Source organism: Ascidiella aspersa, chromosome 2 (genome assembly GCF_963924565.1).
Source record: "Ascidiella aspersa chromosome 2, kaAscAspe10.2, whole genome shotgun sequence".
NCBI lineage: Eukaryota > Metazoa > Chordata > Ascidiacea > Phlebobranchia > Ascidiidae > Ascidiella > Ascidiella aspersa.
The window spans coordinates 1,495,287-1,517,542 of NC_139448.1; the positions used below are offsets into that span (position 1 = coordinate 1,495,287).

The window sequence follows — 22,256 nt, forward strand, 5'->3', positions numbered from 1 at the left end:
TTTTTGCAGATGTATGTGCAATCCACCTCGATAAAAACAACAAACAAAACAGGTACAATTTTGTTTTCAAACATAGCTTTTCTCTTGAAATCAGGGAGTTAAACCGGTTGATTTTTCCGGTTAAGGTTTGGTTCGGGTTTAAGAATTTTTAATCGAAGTTTGGGTTTAGTTTCTGCTTGTCAAGACGCATTTTGCACTTTGCGCACAGCTTATATATTCAAAATTCATGCCTAGCTTAGATATGTGAATAAAAAATTTTAACGGTAAACTAAACGATATGGGAGGATGACAATTTATTTTTTGTATTTGATGTAGACACCTTTTTCACCTTTAACTCTCTCTATATTTTAGCAACCCAAAATTAGGTGGCGGTTTGATTTGGTTTGGTCGGCAACTGAAATAGTTTTAAAGTTGTTAGATTTATTAAGATTAGTTCAGGGATTTTTTAATTTACAAATATTGCGAAAGCAATACGAAGAAATTTGAGAAGCACTGCTTTAGAGAGCCTTGTATATCTGGGTTTGTGAGTTAGAATCTCACTGCGGAAAAGTGTTTTTCTCTTGGGCTGACCTTTCATTGAACTCCTTGATAATGTTCCTTCATTCGCACTTCCCAGATATGTACGACGTCAAATCTTCGTGCGAACGAATTTGCGGAGATGAAAGTTCAAGAGTCTTGAAATATTTGGAGAAAAATCCGGTTTTACTCGAGACTTGCCAAGACCCTTACCTTCGTGACGTCATCATTTACGTTTTGCTAAAAAATCCCGAAACTAAATTCACTCGATTGACCGAGATATTGGTCACTATGGTAACCATGTATCTAGACTCAGACGAGCTTAAAGGTCAGAAGTTTGACCTTGAGGTGTTGGCCAAATATTCAAACAGCTTCTCCCAAATGTCACCACCGCCCTCCAGCGGACTTGATGTGTTTGGGAGGGAGTGGTTAGATAAATCGGCAAACTTCAAATTCTCGATTCTTCAACAAAGGCCCGAAGGTTTTAAATTTAAACACCAAATGTTTTGCGAGTTCTTCCAAGCATTGAACGCTCACGTTTATGATTCGGCAACCGAATACGATCGCAGTGTTTTTGATCGGTTTGAAATTAATGCTGTCAACAAATTTATCATCGGCTTTCACAACCCAAGTATTGCGCAACAACTTGCAAAATTGTGCAATCCAGCGCCACGTGATGAGAGCAAAAAGACACCAATAATTGAAACTTACCTCAAAAGGGAACTAGCAAAGCCCTCAGATGTTGCTTTGGAGGTTTTGTACGAGTTGAATGACCCGATAATGACGAAGGAAGCTTCAGCCTCAATCCCAACTTGGATCACATTAGAAAACCCGAGTCTAGCTGCTGTACAGATGACATCATCATTGATTGCGCAATCCAACAAAACGCACAACTTAGAGGTAACAAGGTTATAGCTATGTACAGAAAACTACTTACTTTTCACAAATGTAGTGGTTTAAGTCTTTTCAGCACCCGTAAAAATAACGGATAATGACAACTAGAAAAATTTGTGTTAGTTTTAAAAACAAAACTGTTTAACCAAGTCTTTGACTTACAACTGGTTAATTTTAAGGTTAAAACTGGAAAGTTTAACCAATTTAATGTTTCGTCGTAAAATAAGAGTCCAGTAAAATTAGAGCAATTCGGCCTTAGCATTAAAGCCGGGCTTTTGACACACAAACCTGGTTGATGGCTGTTTATTGTTGCAGGAAAGTAACCTTTCACTCACTATATTTTCATTTAACGATTTTACATGCGTCACAGAAAAGCAGGGTAAACTTATACTTTAATTCTGTACCATTTTAAGATACATGGAACGCATCTGTCACAGTTTGGTGATGAAATAATCGGCCAGATTGCAACTTGTTTGCACAAAGTCGATCAACTTGAACTGATAGACTGCGGCATTACAAGCAAGGGAATGGAACGCTTGTCATCAGCCATTCAACAGAGGGACACCCCGGTAAGCGTTCTTTATATTTTGCCAGTTTGTATATTTAGATCGGTGAAGCACAATGTAGTTCGACCACAACTGATCGAAAGAGATGTGTGGTCCACGAAAATATATCCTTGTACATCATTTGGATTGGTTTAAATTTATTCAGGATTTGTGTAAAAGTGGAAAGATTCGACATTTTTGTGGCCACAGTCGCAGAAAATTACTTTAAACTTATGACACGTTATATTTTGGGATGGACTAAAATACCAGTTATGAAACTGGTCAATTCAAAACCTAATTAATGTTGGTTAGTTTTAATTGTTGACAATTCAACGAGTGTTGTCAAATCTTGCTTAACAATATAAGGTATTTTCATAATTAAGCGACTAAACTGTACAATGCCTTCTTTATTACGTCACACTGCATTGTGATGTACGGTGTTCCAAGATACGGTAAGAAACAGGGCGTTAGAAAAGTTTAGGCTCTCTGATCACTTTAGTAGTGACGTGTATGACGGTGAGGAAAAGCAGCAAGTTAGTTTTTTCACTCCGCGTTATATTTGAATTGTGTTGACAGATGCAGAGGAAAATATATACCACATATTAGGGAACCGGCAACTTGTAAATACTTGAGATATATTTTCAATAGTTTACCATTTGTTTCACCAGAGCAGCCGTAACAACTGCAAGCGTTCAGTTTCTTAGTAATGACTTGACACGTAGCAAGTGAAACGATTTTTTATCGACCTGAGTTTGGCCGCCCTAGTTGGCAGACCTCATTTGCTACGACGTTTGTCATCGGCGCTAGGGGCAAATAATGTTGTTCACATTAAACCTAACCTTTACTTGTATTTAAATGTTTTATTGTTTTCAGTTACATCTACTAAATCTGTCGTTCAACAAGTTGGACGAGATCGGCTTTAATTCTGTAGCAACTTGTTTGCACAAAGTCGATCAACTTGTCCTGAGTTACTGCGGCATTACAAGCAAGGGAATGGAACGCTTGTCATCAGCCATTCAACAGAGGGACACGCCGGTAAGCGTTCTTTATATTTTGCCAGTTTATATATTTAGATCAGTGAAGCACAATGTAGTTCGACCACAACTGGTCCACAGCGATGTTAAAGTGGTCCACTGTTCAGTAGCAGTAATGCTTACTGGCTGCCACACAATCCAGTATGATGTGTTCTGCAGTTGTTTCAATTGCTGGTCCACAGTACGAAAGAAAACAAATAAAGGTTACAAAACAAATCACAAAAATCGTAGTTGGTCGCCACAAAAAGTTGCTCTTCACTGTTTCTGATCACAAAGAAACCAATTTAATATTTTTTCTGTTTTTTTCCGATTTGTTTAAATTATTCAGTCGCTTACGTTAGAAAGTTGCTATTCGCCCAGATGGCTTTTTTACACTTGCACCCATACATGATTATGCATTGGTTTGGGTTTGAATTGTGGTAATATTAAAATTGATTTCCCGAGTTTTGCATGATTTCCAGGATTTATTCCGAAATCGATTTAAATCGTTTTGTTAGGTTTCAATTAGCTCCTTGAAATGCCTATTTGCTACTAGCCAAGGAAACACTTTAATACTTGCACCGATTAGTGAATATATGTCGATTTGATCTACTTTTTCTGTCCTGGTAAATTCTTGTTTTATTAGCAAGTGTGTCCGACAGCAAAGCCTGAGACCAGTTGTAAAATGGCCAAGTCGAAACCTAATTAAAGTAGCCATTACACCTCACTATGCGGCGCTACAAAAGTTTAAGAAGTATTAATCATTTACTGACGTGTTGACGTTGAGGTGAAATGGCAATTTTTTTACTCCGCATTGTATTTGCTTAGACATGCAGATGTATAGGCAGATATGCAATCAAAGCAGAAGCCGGCAACTTGTAAATACTTGAGATATATTTTGCAGTCTTCCATTTGTTTCACCAGAGCAGCCGAAATAACTGCAAACGTTCAGTTCCTTAGTAATTACTTGATACATACCGAGATACATACCGAAATACATACCGAAATACATACCGAGATACATACCGAGTAACAACGATGTATTTCGGCCTAAGTTTGAGTTGCATTAACTCAAATGCGTATTTCTTCATCGGTTAGCGATTGGAACAGACCTTGCGTCTTGATGTTTAATAGTTACAACGCGTTATTGATATGTATAAAAAATACAAATGCGATTAGCAATCTGTTTTTATGGTTTGCTATATCACTGGTTGCAATCCTGCCTAACAATATTGCACTTTGTGTCACCTCAGATACACCTACAGGTAAGCTTTCATCAACCAAATTGGCGGACATTTTGTTTCTCACTTGCTGAAGTTGTTGTGATGTTTGTCATTTGCGCTATGGGCAAATAATGTTGTTAACCAACCGATCCGTCAAGAATTAGTGCAGTTGTAAGAAAAAAGGTCTACGACAATTAGACCATCCAAAGGAAAATCCGACTTTTAGAATTTAAAAACGTGAACAATGCACTTATTTGACTTAACAAATGAGCATAACAAAATTAAGTTTAATAATATTTGACCCACCCGAATCCAAAGGCTAAAAAAAAGAAATGTTGTTCACATAAAAGCAACCTGTCCTTGTATGTCAATGTTTATTATTTTCAGTTGCATCTACTGAATCTGTCGCAGAACGAGTTCGACGAGATCGGCTGTAAATCTGTAGCAACTTGTTTGCACAAAGTCGATCAACTTGTTCTGTATAACTGCGGCATTACAAGCAAGGGAATGGAATGCTTGTCATCAGCCATTCAACAGAGGGACACGCCGGTAAGCGTTCTTTATATTTTGCCAGTTTGTATATTTAGATGAGTGAAGCACAATGTAGTTCGACCACAACTGACCACATAGATGTTAAAGTGTTCAACTAATTAGTAGCAGTAATGCTTACTGGCTGCCACACAATCCAGTATGACATGTTCTACAGTTGTTTCAATTGCTGGTCCACAGTACGAAAGAACAAAAATAAAGTTTGCAAAACTAAACAATCGTGGTTGGTCGCCACAAAAAGTTTGTCTTCACTAATTCTGATAACAAACAAACCAATTTAATTTATTGTTATGTTTTCCTTGGATTGTATTAAAATTATTCTGTAGAATATTGTATAACTAATTGTGTCTCAGTGCAATTTCTAGGACTGCTTTGTTTTGCAACTTTGTGTGAAAGGGGAAATAGTTGACACTTTTGTGGCCACAGTCGCAGAACATTACTTTAAACTTATGGCACGTTATATTTCGGGTTGTACTAAAATACCAGTTATATAATGGCGAAGTCGAAACTTAATCAAAGTAGGCATTACATCTCACTGTATAAATTCAACTTTACTTCGCTTCTGTAAACCAACTATATTGTCGCATATTACGTCACCCCTATTTAAATACATTTAAATTAATTGAAGGTAATTGCAAATAATAGTTAGAACGCATTATTATTAAGTATTACAAATACAAATGCGTTTAGCAAACGACCTTCATGGTTTTACATTCCTGCCTAACAATATTGCACTTTGTGTGTTACTTCAGAATTTAGATACGCCTACAGGTGAGCTTTCACAGCCCAAGTTGACGGACATTTTGTGTTTCATTTTCTACGATGTTTGTCATCGGCGCTAGTGGCAAATAATGTTGTTCACATTCCCAAATAAAAGCAAATTGTCCTTATATTTCAATAGTTTTTTTTTTCAGTTACATCTACTGGGTCTGTCGGGGAACAAGTTTGACGAGATCGGCTGTAAATCTGTAGCAACTTGTTTGCACAAAGTCGATCAACTTGATCTGAGTTACTGCGGCATTACAAGCGAGGGAATGGAACGCTTGTCATCAGCCATTCAACAAAGGGACACCCCGGTAAGCGTTCTTTATATTTTGCCAGTTTGTATTCAAAAAGTTGCCCTTCACTAATTCTTTCACTGAGGATTCCTTTTTTACACTTGCACCCATGCATGATTATGCATTGATTTGGGTTTGTTTTTTAAGTGGTGGTAATATTAAATTTAGATTTGATTAACTTTGTTAAATGTGTAAATATACTCATGAAATACCCATTAGCTATTTGATCAGGTGGCTCTTGTACGCTTGTTGAATTTATGTCGATTTTTACTTTAGCTACGACCTATAAATGCCCCGTGCCGGCTTGCCCGAAAGGTAATGACGGATACGCTAGAGTCCGAACATTAACAACCCACCTCAGTAGTCACAAAATCGATAACGTCTTACTTAGGGTACGAGTGCGTCGTCGCCGACAAGGCTATGTCCTCTTCGCACTTTAAATCATGTTTTGGCTCGATTTTTACTTTAAACAGATTGTTTTGTGGAAAGGCGAGTTTTAATGAACTTGTGTTTCCAGATAAAGCGAGTTAAGTTGAATGGCAATGACAAGAGCCGAGAATCAGGTGAACACATCGCTAACTGTTTGCGCAACATCGAAGATTACCAACATGTCCTTAATATCAGGCAATACCAGCAAGCTGATGGTTCGAATGTTGTTGAACGGACCATTCAACATCTTGAACAACTGGTAAATCGTTTGCAACTTTGTGTGTCTTCGTACATGCTTATTGGAATAATTATTTGGTTGTTTATTCATGTTAATGTTGAAATGCTACAATATTAAATCAGTCAGTGGCAACAATTGGTAGAACCTTAAACTTTTCCTATACACTTAAAACTGAGATAGAAATTAGTTTAGACCCCGTACATCGTCTTACTTTCTATGTTGAAAAATTGTTTTCGAATTTGTTACTTTTGATAAAACTTCCAAATAATTGTGACCCTACAACTTGACAGGATGAATACGTGTTCACCAACGAGTCGTCATCATCAGTTGGAAGTGGAGGAGCAAGATTGGAGGTTGGAGGTTGCGTGGTGGAAATCCCACCAGGTGCTTTGGATCGTCAAGTTCACATCAAACTTACTTCCTATTATGGAAAGATTAAAGGAGGAGATACGGTAAGTGAATCAAATAATATGCAGTTGACATAAGAGCGTTTAACAACAATTTACGTTTTAAACGTAGATATCCAATAGGTTCAACACTTAACATTTTGTTTTTAACCAAAACTTTAGTTTTAATGTTTGCTACTTTCATTTGTGAACCTTGCTCATCATCTATTCCCACTTGAAATGTAATAAGCAGAACAATGTGCAATAAACCCGTTCTGAGATGAATAAAGATTTAGTTAATACCTTTTGTGTTCGTGTGAATAGGAATTCATAACTCCAATGCTGAAATGTGAACCGCACCAACTAAAGTTCCTGGAACCTGTTCGAATCACTCTACCTACTTGTTACGTCACCGAAGATGATCAAAGTGCTCAAGTCGTGGTGAATTACTTGGTCTTTCACTTTAACCAATAGATTTAAAACACACAAGACAATCAATTTTTTTTAGCTAAAAATCTCATTTTGATCAAATACAACTACATAAATGAAATCATTTTAGAGCTTAATTTTTGGGAAGTTTCATGTTTTTATCAATGGAAGAAAATGGTGTTAATATAAATGAAGTGAACTTTGTCACTTAAATGTGTTAAAGGAAGGCTGTAATGTTGTATTAATTAACCCAAAATGATTTTTTAAGCATTTAATTGTAGCATTGTTGCTTCATCTCGGTTAGTTTGTGGCGCACATTACTTCGTAGTTGCTGAAATGTTGGAGAGTGAATATCGACAAAGATGTTCTTGTGTTGTTTATATCAGATTCGAACAAGCATGAACAGATGGGATTGGAAAGATTTTGCCACGATCATGTATCGAAACGATCTGAGGATTTCATTTGACTCAAGACACTTCTCATTGTAAGTAATATTGTTGATAGGGTTGCAAAATTCCCGGGAATTTTCAGAACCGAAACTTTCGATGGAAATTTTGGGAATTAACGGGAATTTTGGGAAATTTTTGGAAACTTTTAAAACAATCGTAGTTTGATATTGAAACAAAAATAGCCTAATGGTCTTATACTGTTTAGATTAAAAGTATACTATGTACAACTAAAATACCTAAGAACATACAAACACACTGTTTAGTTTAAATGAATCATCATCAATCTGTTTTTTTACAAACAAAAACAACACCGACCGGTCTGGGCCAAAATATCCCCAGCTTACGGTAGCTAAGTCTTTAAAGTTTGTTGTTGTGTGAGTTACAAAGTCGTTGTACTAGTTCAGGGGTCGGCAACCTACGGCCCGTCAAAGTAATCCATCCAGCCCGCCGCCTATTTGACAAAATAGACTCGAGTCCATTTCACATACTTATTGACTATTTTAACTACGTAAGTGCAAAAACTTTTCCCGCTACGCGCGTGATCTTCATACATCCGGTTGGTTTACGTTTTGTAATGTCTTTTCAAAAGATTAAAGCTTCTTTACCGTTGCGGCGTGAAAAGCTGACAAGTGCGTCCCGGACAAACGGAAAACCTATTCAAATTTTATTGACTTTTTTTAACATTTTATTATTTTCGGCAGCGTTATAAAAACTGGAAAGAAATTTAAAAGAAATATCGGTATACCAAAAAAACCGTGTTAACTTCGCTCGCCAGGTGTCCCCTCACTTAAAAACTTAGCAAATATTGAATTAGATTAACCAATAAAGTTATCGCGTTTCTTCTAAGGAGTTTCATTACACGTTTTATTAGTAGTATGGATGACGACGTGTGGACTCAAATTTTGATCAAACAAATGCTTTTTTTTCGTGCTTTGCGCCAACACTTTACTGCCTCCTTAAATGTAATTAAACACGCCTTTTATTGTTATGCTTCTGGACCTTGTCTCTCAAACTTCGTGTTGCTGAGTTGTTATGTTCACAACGTTCGTTGTTATTTTCATACGTATAAAACGCATGTACTGTTTTCACATTTTTTTGTGCTCTATTTATATATTTGTTAAAAAGTTTTGCCTTAATTCAAGGTAATTTAATTTTACCTTTACCGTGCAGTTGACTGGAAGGTCCATTGGACCCATCGCTGCTCCGGCCGTATCGCGCGTGAATTTGTTTTTTGTCATAGCTTACTTGTGTATTTTAATTTAAGCGCTAACGGAAAAATAAACATTACTTACTTACTTACTTACTTAATTAAGTCAAAAAAACGATACCCGCCTGATTGTTCTAACATTTTACTAACACAATTCTTAGTTAACGGCCCGCAGAGACCTTTCTAGTTTGGTTTAGGCCCGCGACTAGAAAAAGGTTGCCGACCCCTTAACTAGTTGCTGCCGGTTAGCATCTCCTCCTGCTCGTCTAGAATAGGTTTTTAATATTTTTTTCTGGTTGATGAAATATTTAACAAATGTTTTAAACATAATAAATGCCAAATTTTAAAATTCCCAATTTTCCCATTATTCCCGGGTCCTTCAAAATTCCCGGAAACTTACCACCCCTTTCCAACCCTAATTGTTGATTGCAGCATTTTTGTGTTTACTTTTATTTTATTTTTAAATAGTTTCAAAACAATGTGGAAAAAATTCAAATCAACCTCAAAAATCAAGTCAATAGTCTTCACAAATGAAAGGTGTTTTCTGACCAAAGGAACGCTGGCAGTCGATTCAACTCTTATCTTTTCCGATTATATTCCTGATGGTAAAACTCATGACACCGTCCAAATAAGGTCAGCGTTTGTGCTTCTTTATTAAGTTATCCTAACTTAATTGTCAATCGATTCATTTTAGAGAATATCAAGTATATTAGAACTGATAAGAGATTTTTTAAATACAGAAGCAACGAAGATATTGTCATAGAATTAAAAGCTGCAACTATGAAATCTCAAGTAGACCCGGATTACAAACTTATTCATGAAAATTTGAATGTAAAAAAACATCTTCCAACGGAAAAGTTTTGTTTTCAAGTTCACAAAGTCTCAAAATCGTTTCCTGATGAATTTCGCACTGGGATTCATTTTTCGATAAAAAACGCCCGAAAAAAATTGAAAGACAATTGGGTTCCAATCTACATAGGTAATAGTCAATCTACTTGTAATATAAACTACAACAGTTTAATTTGATTCTTTAAAAAGTGATATATATCTGGTATGTAGGCTAACTGTGTTGTTGCGTTTTGTTCAACAGATCCGCAAAGAATTCCCCAATTGCCATTGCGACCGCGTAAGTTGCTATCTTACAGATAATCGCTTAATGTTTTAAGCAAAACTTCCAGCAATTCAAACAGTTCTTGTTATTTATTTGTTTGTATGCCCAACACTTTTGGCATAAATCTATGTTTAGTTTGTTTACCTTTATATGTTTTTATTTACTTCTAAGTAGGCTCCGAGGGAAGTTCTGCTCAACCTGACGATGTTTCATCACTGACAACACCAAAGCAAAGTAAGAACTGCATAACAGCTAATTATCGCCATATACTTGACTATACGCATAAATTTGTGGAACTTGTGATGCTTTTCTTTACTTTACAGTAGCCACGGTGGGAAGTTCTGCACAACCCGCAGATATTTCATCACTGACAACACCAAAGCAAGGTAAGAATTCATAACATCTAATTATCGCCCATTTTTGCAAATTTTGAGTTAAGTTTGTGTAACTTGTGATGTGTTTTATTTACTTTACAGTGCCCACTAGTGAAAGTTCTGCTCAACTTAAAGATGTTTCATCGCTGACAACACCAAAACAAGGTAAGGAATTAATTTTTTAGCATGATTGCGAAACGAGCGGGGACAGCCCACATAAAAAACGAGAGAAGAGAAATAAGAAAAAGGTTCACTTCGTGTACACGTATGTGGGAAATTACAGGGCCGCTCCCAGAAAGTGAACCTATCAAAAACGATCAGGGGGTGAATCACACGACCAGCGCGCGTTTGTACGAATGTTTGCTCCAATTCGTTGGGCAAAGCTGGTGTCGAGATGTTGCGCGAAGGAGGTCTTCCTCGGCGGGGTGCTTGAGGTACCTCGATCGGTTGTGTCTCGTCGATGTATGCTGGCTTCAAGCGATCAATGGAAATCACTTGGTTTCGCCCTCCTATATCCACCGTGAACGTATTGTCACTTCGCCGAATTACTCGAAATGGCCCGTTGTACGGCGGCCTAAGGAGCGGGCGATGCTTGTCAACTCGTACGAAAACGTAATTACTCGTGCGAAGTGATGCAGGAACGCCGCCTTTGCTCTACCGTGACGCGACATCGGTGTTGGCAACAGGTGTCGAAAGAAATCTCCCAAAGCTGGTAAACGCTTCTGTGGGCTGTCAGGCCTGGATGAAAAAAAATCACCTGGAACAGACAAGGATTGAACCATAAACTAGTTCCGCGGAAGATGTTAGTAAATCTTCCTTAGGACTAGTGTGGATTCCTAGCATTACCCACGGTAACTCGTCCATCCTGTTAGGACCCTGTAAACGAGCCATCAGCGACGTTTTGAGATGCCGGTGAAAACGCTCCACGAGGCCATTCGCTTGTGGATGGAAACTTGTTGTCCGATGCACCTTAATGCCCAGTAAATCATTGAACGATTCCACTTGGCTGAGGTGAATTGAGCGCCTCTGTCGAACGAAATATCCTGCGGCACCCAAAACGCGAAATCCAATTAGAAACAAAACAGCGCACACGTGATTGTCGTTGCTTCAGGCATTGGTATTGCCTCTGGCCAACGTGTAAAACCATTGTAAGAACATACATGTTACCTTGTGAGGGCGAAAGTGGTCCGACGATGTCAATGTTGACGTGGATGAAACGACCGCTGCACGTCGGATAGTTTGACAAGGGTAATGTCTCAGGATATTCGAACGTTGACAATGAACACATTCTTTAGCCCATGAACCAACTTGCTTCAGAAGCTCGTGCCATACAAACTTCGAAGACATCAGCTTCCTCGTTGTTCGTATGGATGGGTATGGAAGGGACTTTGGTACTATCGGGCGTGGCGAGCCTTGAGACGTATCGCAGAGAAGTTTTGTACCTGGCCGTCCCACCTCAATGTCCTCAAGCTGAGGGTTGGTTACTGCTGTACGATAAGCTTGAACCTCCGGGTCAAGCTGAGCTTTGGCGAACGCGACGTAATCCATGTCGAGCGGAAAATGAACAACGTTAAGCGCTCCACGAGATAAGGTATCAGCCACACAATTTTTCTTACTGGCTATGTGACGTACATCAGTGGTGAATTCCGAAACGGCGCTTAAGTGTCGTTGTTGACGGGCAGACCATGGTGAGGAAACTTTATTAAACGCAAAAGTCAATGGCTTGTGGTCGGTATAAGCAACAAAAGGACGACCTTCAAGAAAATACCTGAAATGCCGCACAGAAAGATACAATGCAAGTAATTCTCGGTCAAATGCGCTATATTTGGTTTCCGGTAGCCGAAACCTTTGACTGAAAAAAGCCAGTGGGCGCCACCCGCCGTCTATAAATTGCTGTAAAACGGCGCCAGCGGCATATTCCGATGCATCCGTGCTGAGGGCAGTCGGAGCCTGAGGTAACGGGTGGTGCAGAAGAGTTGCATAGGCTAGAGCTAGAGCCTGCAAACTTCGCCTTGATTTGCTGGAACCATACTTTCGGCTGAGCAGTCCAGAATGTCGGCAACTTGAGAGCAACTGCGTGTTACGATTCTATGCTCATGCTTCCGTTGGCAAACAAACTTGCGGGGTCACCAATAAGGCGACAACCAGTTTATTCAGCAACCAAAACGAAAGACCAAACGAGCGGTGCGCGCATAAAAACGAGAGAAAAAGGTCACTTCGTGTACACGTATGTGGGGGATCATAGGGCCGCTACAATCTTTGTATTTACAACTTTTTTAAGTAAATTTTATTTTATATAAGCTATTGCTGCCAGACATAATGTCAAGTTTAATAAAATTACAAAACTGTTAAACAAAATAAAATTTAAGTTTATAGAGCTCTTCTGGCAAATGTAATTTTTATTCCGACGTTTCGACGTCCTGTACAGGTCGTCTTCATCAGGGTAAATAACACTGAATGCGACTAGTACAGTGCACAATAAACAAAGGAAAAAATAAAGAAATTTCCTTGTTTCTTTCAGTGTTATTTACCCTGATGGAGACGACCTGTACAGGACGTCGAAACGTCGGAATAAAAATTACATTTGCCAGAAGAGCTCTATAAACTTAAATTTTATTTTGTTTAACAGTTTTGTAATTTTATTTACTTCACAGTGGCCACTTCTGGAAATTCTACACAACTTGATGATGTTTCATCACCGACAACTCCAAAACAAGGTAAGGATTGTCTAAAGGAGTGGTTTTCAAACTTATTTAGCTTGCGGCACACCAAAAAAATCTTACACTTTAAACAGAAGAACAATAAAGTAATTTTACAATCGCTCAACACACATCAAACTATATGTAAATGTCTTAATATTATTAATTTGTAATGGGTAGAGCGTGTTTAATTGTAAAATGCTTAAGTTTATGCCTATTGGTAATACAATCAACTTATTTTCCAAAATGACAAAAAGTTTCGCGGCACATTTGACAATCTCTGGAGGCACACAGTTTGGGAATCACTGGTCTAAAGTGTGCTTATGTTTATTGGTGTTCGAAGTTGTTACGTTTGGTGCTACTTTATGTTTTGTTGGTTCTTGTTGTTTTGCAGAAATTTCTACTGATGTTCCCGCCGCTCTTGGTTCAGGAGCAACTCCTCAAAGTAGGTATTTTACGTAAATAGAAGTCATTAATGAAGTATTATCCCATACTTTAACACTTTCGCCGTCTATCATTACCCGACGTTTGGTGTTGCCTAAAATTGTTATCTACCGAAAAACTTGCTAATTGATTCGGCCGTCATTAGGTACTTCCACTTTAGAATCTACTTTTTTTTTTGCAATGTTGCCAGATCAACAAAGTGGGTTTTAATTTCTCTATTTGTTGGCCTTTTGTAGAAAGAAAACAAATTATAACTAAAAAAAATTGAAAGTTGTTACACATTTTTGAAAGTTTTCTATTTTTTAGAAGATTGCGATACAATTATTTTTAAAACTTCAAGCAAAAAAAGTTTTTTTTTACATATTTTTCATAGTTTAAGCAGTGGCAGTCACCCTTTTTTTCAATTCACCATTTTGCGCCACTTTCAGATGCATTGACAGTTATTGCTATGTTTAAAGGCTAGAATTAATCTCTGTTAAACGCAATTTCATCCATAATTTACTTAAATTCCTGTTGTACTTTGTCCAACAAATCAGTTATAGGTATATTGTTACCACTTTATTTCTTTACTCGCTTTGTTTAAATCCTGGACATTTTGCTTTAGCTTGTTTTTACTTTTTAGCATTTGCTGCAGATGTTTACAGAGAACCTTCTGGGGCTCTTGCCCCAATTAAACAAAGTAAGATTGTCTTTAATATTAAACTTACAAATAATATGTTTGCTGGAAACTAATGGATCCGATCCGATACTGAAGTCTTTATCAATGTACGCGTACAGGAATTTATTAAAACACGAAAAGGCTTAAACAAGTGGATTCCTTGATTCGAATGAATCAATACAAAACAATGTTAATAAAACAGAATCAGTAAGTTAAACATCATTGCCAAACACTTACAAGTAACTAACAAAATGAGCTCCTACCGCTCAGGTAGTAACACCAACTGCCGTAAGGACAACTACAATGTCAAGGCACCATGTGCTCAGTGACCTTTGACCGCAAGTCATAGAATGATCACACAATTAAATAGGTCATAAAGTACTTAAATAAACATGCGGTTTAGCAAGCTCACTGTTAATCTTAACATTTGCCACAACATTATTTTTTTTCTAGTCACTGATGGTGCACAACGTATGTTATCTGAAACTTATACCAGTGTTTAAGATAGAAAGCCAACATTGTTTTGTTTCAACAGACTTGCCTTTGCCAAGTAATTCTGCACAACCACCAACGATTAACTTCACCAGTAAGTAAAACTTGCTATAAACATTAAACATGTGATAACATTTGTTTTGAGTTGTAATATTTGCTTTTTCAGTCGTAATTAATCAACCAAGCTCAAGCCGACAAGGTAAAAACTTTTTTGGTTCTTAATTTTTGAAATATTTTAAAACAAATTACATATTTACCATCTTTATTTACAATTTTTTTTAAACGAATTACATATTTAAAAAAAAGTGTATTGTGTGAAACTATTTTTGCTTGATTAAGATTTGACTATGTAAACATGTTTGCTGGCAATTGATTCCATTTATCTTCGATTAATGTTTAAACACATATTTTAAATCTAGGAGCTCTAACTTTTCCATCTCAAGGTAAGATTGCTGGCATTTTATAGCTAAACTAAATAATGTCAATATAATGAAATCTTTAACTAACTAAATTTTTGCTAAAACTTAATTTAAACCAATTTTCTTGTCGAAAGATTTCACTAAAATATATTGTGAAAAAGCCACGTAATATTTTTTACATAAAATGTCTACACTTGAATCTATTGTTTAAATTATTGCAGTTATCAAGTTAGACAACTTGCATTTGTGTAAATGAAATGTATCATTTTGTTGTTTGGTTGAACCAAATTGAATAAGTTTTGAATTGATTTCAAACTGTTACTAACCGCTTTTCAAGTTACATTTGTTTTAATTTAAAGAAGAACCTCTCTCTCCCGAAAGACAAAAGCTTGAAGAAGGTAAGATAAACTTAAATTGTTTTGAATATAAATAATTATATAATATTTGTTCGTCCAGTTTTCAAAGTTATTGGAAGAAACCTGTTTTTTTACCACATTCTTGGACTTTCTCTGCAAGATATAGATAAGATAGATCCAGGTGAATTTAACATAAGTAACAAAATATAAATTATTATTCTTAGTTAACTGAGTGCTTTCGGGAATTCTTAGCTAATTCACTCGCATATCAAGGATTTCCATAAGTTACATTGGCAAATATTGCAATGCGCCTGATTTTGAAAACAATATTTGGTTGAGCATATTATTGTACATAAGCTGATGATACCTATTAACAAGGCGAAATATATATATATGTAAAATCTTAAGAAATAATTTTATGTTTTTTAGCTGTTTATAAACAGTTTTAACATCATCTGATACGAAAACAAGAATCTTTCTTTTACATTTTATTGTCTGTGGGGGATTCCTTATTGTTTCAGCTTACCCTGCGGTTAGGGTTGAACTCACGACCTCGGTCATACCGAGACCGTCGCTCTGCCAACTGAGCTACACAGCAAGTGTTGAGTGTTGTTGTAAAGTTGGTTGTGCGGTTTTTAGGGACAACTGACATGAGGGCAGCGCATGCACTGGACAGATGGCACCAAAAGAACCCGTCAGAATGCGCCCAAGACCTTGTTGAGCTTCTTAAAGCAAATGAACTGATGTTGATTGCTGAAGATTGTGAAGAAGCGCTTAAACGATTCGAAGGTAAATTGACTCAAACAATTGAAGATGATGAATTGCGTGTTAAACGTTTTCAAATTCAAGTTAGCCCACTGAGTTATATGGGAACACAATGGCTTCATGTTATGATTGATTGAGCTGAGTTAAAATGAATACTTAACCGTTTTATTTATATATAACGAAACATAAAACAACTTTACGAACATTATTACGATCATTATACTTATTAAATTGCTGCACTCCTCAATATAGTTGACAAGCTTGTAGCATTAATCCGCCATCTTGTCAAAGTAGTTTGTTGTTTATAGATTCAGCTGCGAGAGAAGATAGTGAAGAAGGGGGGACGCGAACGACCCGGATTAAGTGCTAATGCCGTAAAATTCCACAACAACACTCTGGTGATGCTTGACTGTATGTTAATGTAAATCACTTGATTGATAATTACACAAATCTTTAACAGTCTGCGTCGATTCGACATAAACAACTTTTTCAACGTTACAAGATGATGTAATTGCCTGAAAGTGCTTTCAAGTAATTCCGATTTAAGTCAAATTTTGGACTTAAGTCTTCTATTTTGTACCAAGATAAAATCGTTATTTTTAATTATTATTTTATTACTGCCTTAAACAGTTTATGTTTTCTAACTCCAGAATGATTTCTTTGATAATTCATTTTTTGTTTTCAAACCAGCAGCTGTCTTATCATTTTTGTAAACACTTACCGTTATTTTTTTATATATTTTTATAATCACTTTATCCATTGGTCTGTATTTTGTTTGTGGTTCATCACTTTAACCGAAAGTGTAAAAAATAACCTACACCCAATATTGCAGTTTGTAAAGTCTAAATATATTTCTAAGTATATCTTTACACTGTTACTGTTTGAAACAGTCACTTCACGAATTTGTTTTACATAACCTACAGTATTTATACATATTTGTAAGCACTTGCCTTCAGGTTTTGTACTTCTTTTTTACTCACGCTTTCATGTTTGTGTATTTTGTGTGTTGTAGGTCACGTAAGTGAACTTTTTTAAGCAGAGAGTGCAATAAATAAACTAGAAAAAATTGCCTCCAGCAGCCTTTTACTTTTACCATTTATCACTGTCTTCAACAGTTCATGTTGCCTAACACCAGAACGATTTATTTCGTTGACGATTGATTATGCATATTTGTAAACATTTGTCTTCAGTTTTTATATATTTTTTGTAATCACTTTATTCGTAGGTCTGTATTTTGTTTGTGGTTCATCACTTTAATCGAAAGTGTAAAAAATAACCTACACCCAATATTGCAGATTTTAAAGTCTAAATATATTTCTAAGTATATCTTTGCTTTGTCAATATTTTATTGCTTTCTAAAAGTGTCACTTCACCAATTCCTTTACACTTCAATTTTATATTCGAAACCTGCAGTAGTCCTCTGCATATTTGCAAGCACTTGCCTTCAGTTTCTATACTTATTTTTGACTCACGGTTTGATGTTTTTTACTTTTTTGTGTTGTAGGCGACTTGGTAAATTTTTATAATCAGAGAGTGCAATAAATAAACTAGAATCTATCCAGCAACCTTTTTACTTGTGTTCATGTTACTGAAGGTATTGAGTCCGGAGCACTTCACATTCCGCTCGTATTAACAATGACATCGACAAGGTTAATAAACGCGTCGCGTGTAGCATGTCGCGTACAGTACGTCATAAATAAGTATACGCTGCAATATCTATGCTCGATTTAGTTCAGCAATTCTCAGCGTGTTTAGTACGCGACCCAAATAAGTATAACAACGAAGATTTGATGCCATTGTTGGCTGAGAGCTTTTAAATGGAGCAAGGGCGCTTCGGAGGGAAACGCCTAATAAGGAATGAATAACTTCGCTAGAATTATCTGTGAAAAGGTTCCCACATAATAAATAAGCCTTAAACTTACCACAGCATCCAGTGATCAATCCGAGGAAAGCGAACAAAGTTGGTGAACTGGTGAAAATATAACAAATGACGTCATTAATATGGTCGAATGAGCAAATTGTTATGATTAGAAGATTAGTTAACTTTGATTGTAAACTCACTAATTGTGTAATAAATTGAGTTTTTAAAGAACAAAAAACGCTGCGTTGGATGCAAAGCTTGACTGAAAAGCCTCAGTTTGTTATTGGATCAAGCCGATACCACCCTAGTATCGGACAACTACCGATACTGCCACTTCATGTATCGTTTATATAATAGATTTGGCGATAAATATCGTTAGATTTGTTTTAAAGCGATCCTTGATATCGGACAGCAGTAATCGTCAAAACAAATGTCGCATTCCGTCAGTTCTCAACAAATACTTGTCGCCGAAGAAATGTAAAACCTGGAAAGCAAGATTACTTGAGATTCCAGAGGGAAGTGTTGTGCGAAGCCGCTTTATGCGATAAGATAAACTTTATATTTATTGAAAACTAGCTTACCTACGATTGGTCCTAGCCCTTCAACGTTTGTCCCGAATTTTGTCCATAACCCTGTAGGTTCCGCTCTCAAGACCGCTAATGAAAAGCCACAAACGTCCCAGCGGAAATCCTGTCAGTGAACGAGGAGCACGAAGATGGGAAGCGATCTCGCGATCCTGCTACGATGAAGATGTTGAGAAACACCGGAGCAAATCACGGATGCGGAAGATGCAAGATCTCGGATGAGAGAAGAGAACAATGGGCGCACTTTGTTGCGCTCTAGTGTCCGGAGCAACAGAGAAGCGAACAACTTCCACGACCCGAAGATCGATCGAAGAAGACTCCAGCGATCCAACAGCGGGCGTCAACCAACCAGGAGATGGCAAACGGGAAAGGAGCAAAAGCACGACCAGAAGAGAGTCAAGCCTCGCGCGCACATGAACTGCAAATGCGAGAGGATACTTTGTAGCCAGGAGTCAATTCGCCATCTGGATGCGAAGATGTGATCGCCTCTACCCTCGGTGCGACGGTTGCAACAGCGCACATGAATGGGATCCCGACGAGCAAACTTTGCTCCCCATCTGCGGGACTTCCGTGACAGACTGCTTCTCACAAACTCTACTGGGTTGATAGAGTTGCCTGGCCTGGGGGTTTTGCAGGTCTCATAAACCTTGTATCTTTATTTGCATATTTATGTTGTTTTCAACTTTATTTTGCATATTTTCTCACAGTTTTTTGCCTCAAAATTTTGATTAAATCTACGTTTTTTGCCCCTTTTCATTTATTCGTCTCTTTAACTATCGCATAACCAACTACTGGGATCTATGTAAACCAGGGTTTACCAACCGGGGTACGAGATTAAACATCAAGGGGTACGAATATCCTTGGGCCACAGAACAGCTTTCCAAACAGATTTTTACCGTATCGTTTTATTTTCCAATTGTAAACGATATTATGCCATTACGGTCTTTGCTTTCAAAAAATAATTATAAACAAATAATTGTTCTTATTAGTAAGAAATCTCATTATCTCACAACACTGCGTTTTTCAACTACAGATGATTCACCTGTTGCCTTATATAATCGAACCATCGTTTGAGCGAATTTTATTAATGAAGCAGCAACAAATTGCTCACTGAGAAGTTACAAACAAAATAACTACTGGCATTTTGCGATTTTTGCATTTTTGTGTGAAATAACAGTTTAACGCTTAATGAGCTATAAAAGTAATATGTATCTGAAAAATTCCATCAGAAATATTTTGGGTTACGAAGAGCGCTTTGACCTGACAAAGGAGTACGAGCAACAAAAAGGTTGGGAACCATGATTTAAACTAACATTTCAGTGGCATTTTTGTGAACGACAACAATAACCTCAGGTTTTGTTTGAGACGTCCCGCTATGACGTAATCTGTGACGTCATCTGTGAATATTTCAATGTCCCGGTGAGAACATTGTTCTACTTTCAGCCCTGCTCCAACTTCTAATGCAAACCTCACATGTCGCGCCCTCTCCGTTTATATTGTAAGTACCAAGTCACGTATAAGATGGGACGGGACTCCTAAGTACAATCTCAAGGCGATATATTCTTCAACGTGGTTCTTGTCACCGAGCATAGACGGGAGGTGAGACGTCTGTCTTGCAAAGATGTCTCCTTCAGAGTTGTTGAGCCTCAAAGCGTGGACAGTTGATATACACAAATTGTCTATTAAACTGATATGACGAAATTCTTCTGCTCTTCGAAGTAATCGAAAGTTGTTCTTACAACTCGTGCTTCAAACGATCTGTTTTGAAGTCGTATTTGTTGAATGCTTGGTGCACGGATTCGTGCATAGAGATCAATGAATGGATGAATTTGCCTGGAATCAGTTTCTTGGTTGTAAAATGTTCTTTGTCTTGAAGTTTCTCTGGGTCTTCTTTTATGACGTCGACTATAAGATTCTAGACTATCAGGGTAATAATCTGAATCTGATTGGTTTCTTCTTGCTTCTGTCTTCTGGTGAACTCTTAGCTTGAGCTCTTGGTATAGGCGTTGGTCTTTTCACTCGTCCAAATGTCGAGCTTGATGGCCAATCACTACCCAAATCTACAAATGGGTTGAGAGTCCTTTTTGCTGAATGCGCTGATGAATCTTCTGACGAAGGGCTAACAGCGTCCCTTTCGTCTAACTGTTCGTTTTCTATTGAACTTTGTGGACTGTAACCTGAACTAGGTTTAACAGCAGAACGACTTGTAAATTGATCCGGATAACTGGACATTATGCGTCAGTATTGAAGGTGTTTGAATTAAGAACAGAAGTTAAATGCTGTGCTTACCACTTCACGTTTTAACAAGTTGCGCAATCCGCTTGCAAGTTGCGCAATCCGCTTGCAAGTTGCGAAATAACTGTCGAAAGATGCATTATTCTTTATTAGTTAGACGCAGGCCATTTTGACATACATTCCTACAAAGGAACCAACATTTTTCATTCGATAAATGTTCATTGAAAGGTTAATAACGAGATTTAGAACTTTATTTACCAGGCATAATTGTTAATTTGGTAATTATTCTTTGCAGATTGGCTAATGAGTAAAATCATTGCCTTAAAAATAGGAAACTATGACGAATTGAGACAACACATTTTTTTTACTGCAAATTACTTTTGTAATTTACATGTCTTAATGTTCCTCTACATGCGCATTTTATAAATATTTTACCTTTTTACAAAATTCATTAAGTGGCTGCAGCGAAATCATTTTGGGAAAAGCTTTTTCGGTGGATCCCCGAATAACAACACAAATGTTTTTCTGGAAGTTGTTTTGTATTTTAGAATATTAAAAAAACGCTTACCACAAGTTGCACAAAACAATATTTTATTCATTATTTTTTTACAAACTATCACACAGGTATGTAGAAGTATTATTCTAATTGCATTTGTTCACATATTGTTTAACCTGTTGTCCGCAAGTTTACACAAATATAACTACTTTCATTGCTGTTCTATCCCTTTTGCTTTCAGCGAACTATATGTCCTACCAAAATGTAAATCATTGAAATATCAAAACAAACATCATTGATTTTAAATGACTGTTTTTGTTTACCATGTCTTGTTGTTTTCTTCTGTTTTTGATTTTTAAACATTCTACAATTTCTAATTTCTAGATCTCTCTTAATTCAAGCGTGATTTTAACCCCCTCCCCAAAGTATGTCAATTTAGAATAGACATTGTTTTCTATAAAGTGCATTCCAAGGAGATTATATTTCTTTAATTCACTTTTACCTCACCAATAATACTGATCTCAATAAACATTTATTTTATTGTGGTATTCGGCATAAAAATATATCGAAAAGTCAAAAACTTTTTTCACAAATATTATTTCAAAAAAGCGGAACTAAATTGAATCTTCTGATATTTTGTACTTTTTTCGGTGAACTATTGTCGATCATTGACTAATTGGGAAATAGAACTTATCAAACCTTCTGTTTAATGAAACAATTACTAAGTTGTTAACTGAATTCGCCCTAAATTTTGGACGAAGATGGTGGTGACTATACCTTTTTTATTCAATTAGCATGATTTATTTTTCTCGAGTTTAGGCTGAAA

The 22,256-nt window shown here is 36.8% G+C and overlaps 1 protein-coding gene across 1 annotated transcript; it reads left to right on the forward strand.

Moving 5' to 3' along the window:
* Positions 1-1,475: 1,475 nt before the first annotated feature.
* LOC146163059 (uncharacterized) lies at positions 1,476-18,921 on the forward strand. Its single transcript, XM_083382589.1, has 22 exons — positions 1,476-1,979; positions 2,829-2,990; positions 4,579-4,740; positions 5,655-5,816; positions 6,316-6,486; positions 6,756-6,917; positions 7,176-7,292; positions 7,667-7,764; positions 9,405-9,569; positions 9,677-9,915; positions 10,027-10,062; positions 10,219-10,281; positions 10,371-10,433; positions 10,524-10,586; positions 13,076-13,227; positions 13,515-13,569; positions 14,187-14,243; positions 15,134-15,157; positions 15,590-15,670; positions 16,129-16,278; positions 17,267-17,271; positions 18,754-18,921. Exons 1-22 carry the CDS (start codon positions 1,938-1,940, stop codon positions 18,919-18,921), a joined length of 2,397 nt encoding a protein of 798 aa, XP_083238715.1. The 5' UTR covers positions 1,476-1,937.
* Positions 18,922-22,256: the final 3,335 nt, after the last annotated feature.

Bases quoted from the DNA above. Each gene is read 5' to 3' on its own strand.
- LOC146163059 (XM_083382589.1), top strand. From the start codon at position 1,938: ATGGAACGCTTGTCATCAGCCATTCAACAGAGGGACACCCCG. The intron at 2,991-4,578 runs GTAAGCGTTCTT...TATTATTTTCAG, and splicing joins TTCAACAGAGGGACACGCCG to TTGCATCTACTGAATCTGTC. The intron at 15,671-16,128 runs GTGAATTTAACA...TGCGGTTTTTAG, and splicing joins TATAGATAAGATAGATCCAG to GGACAACTGACATGAGGGCA.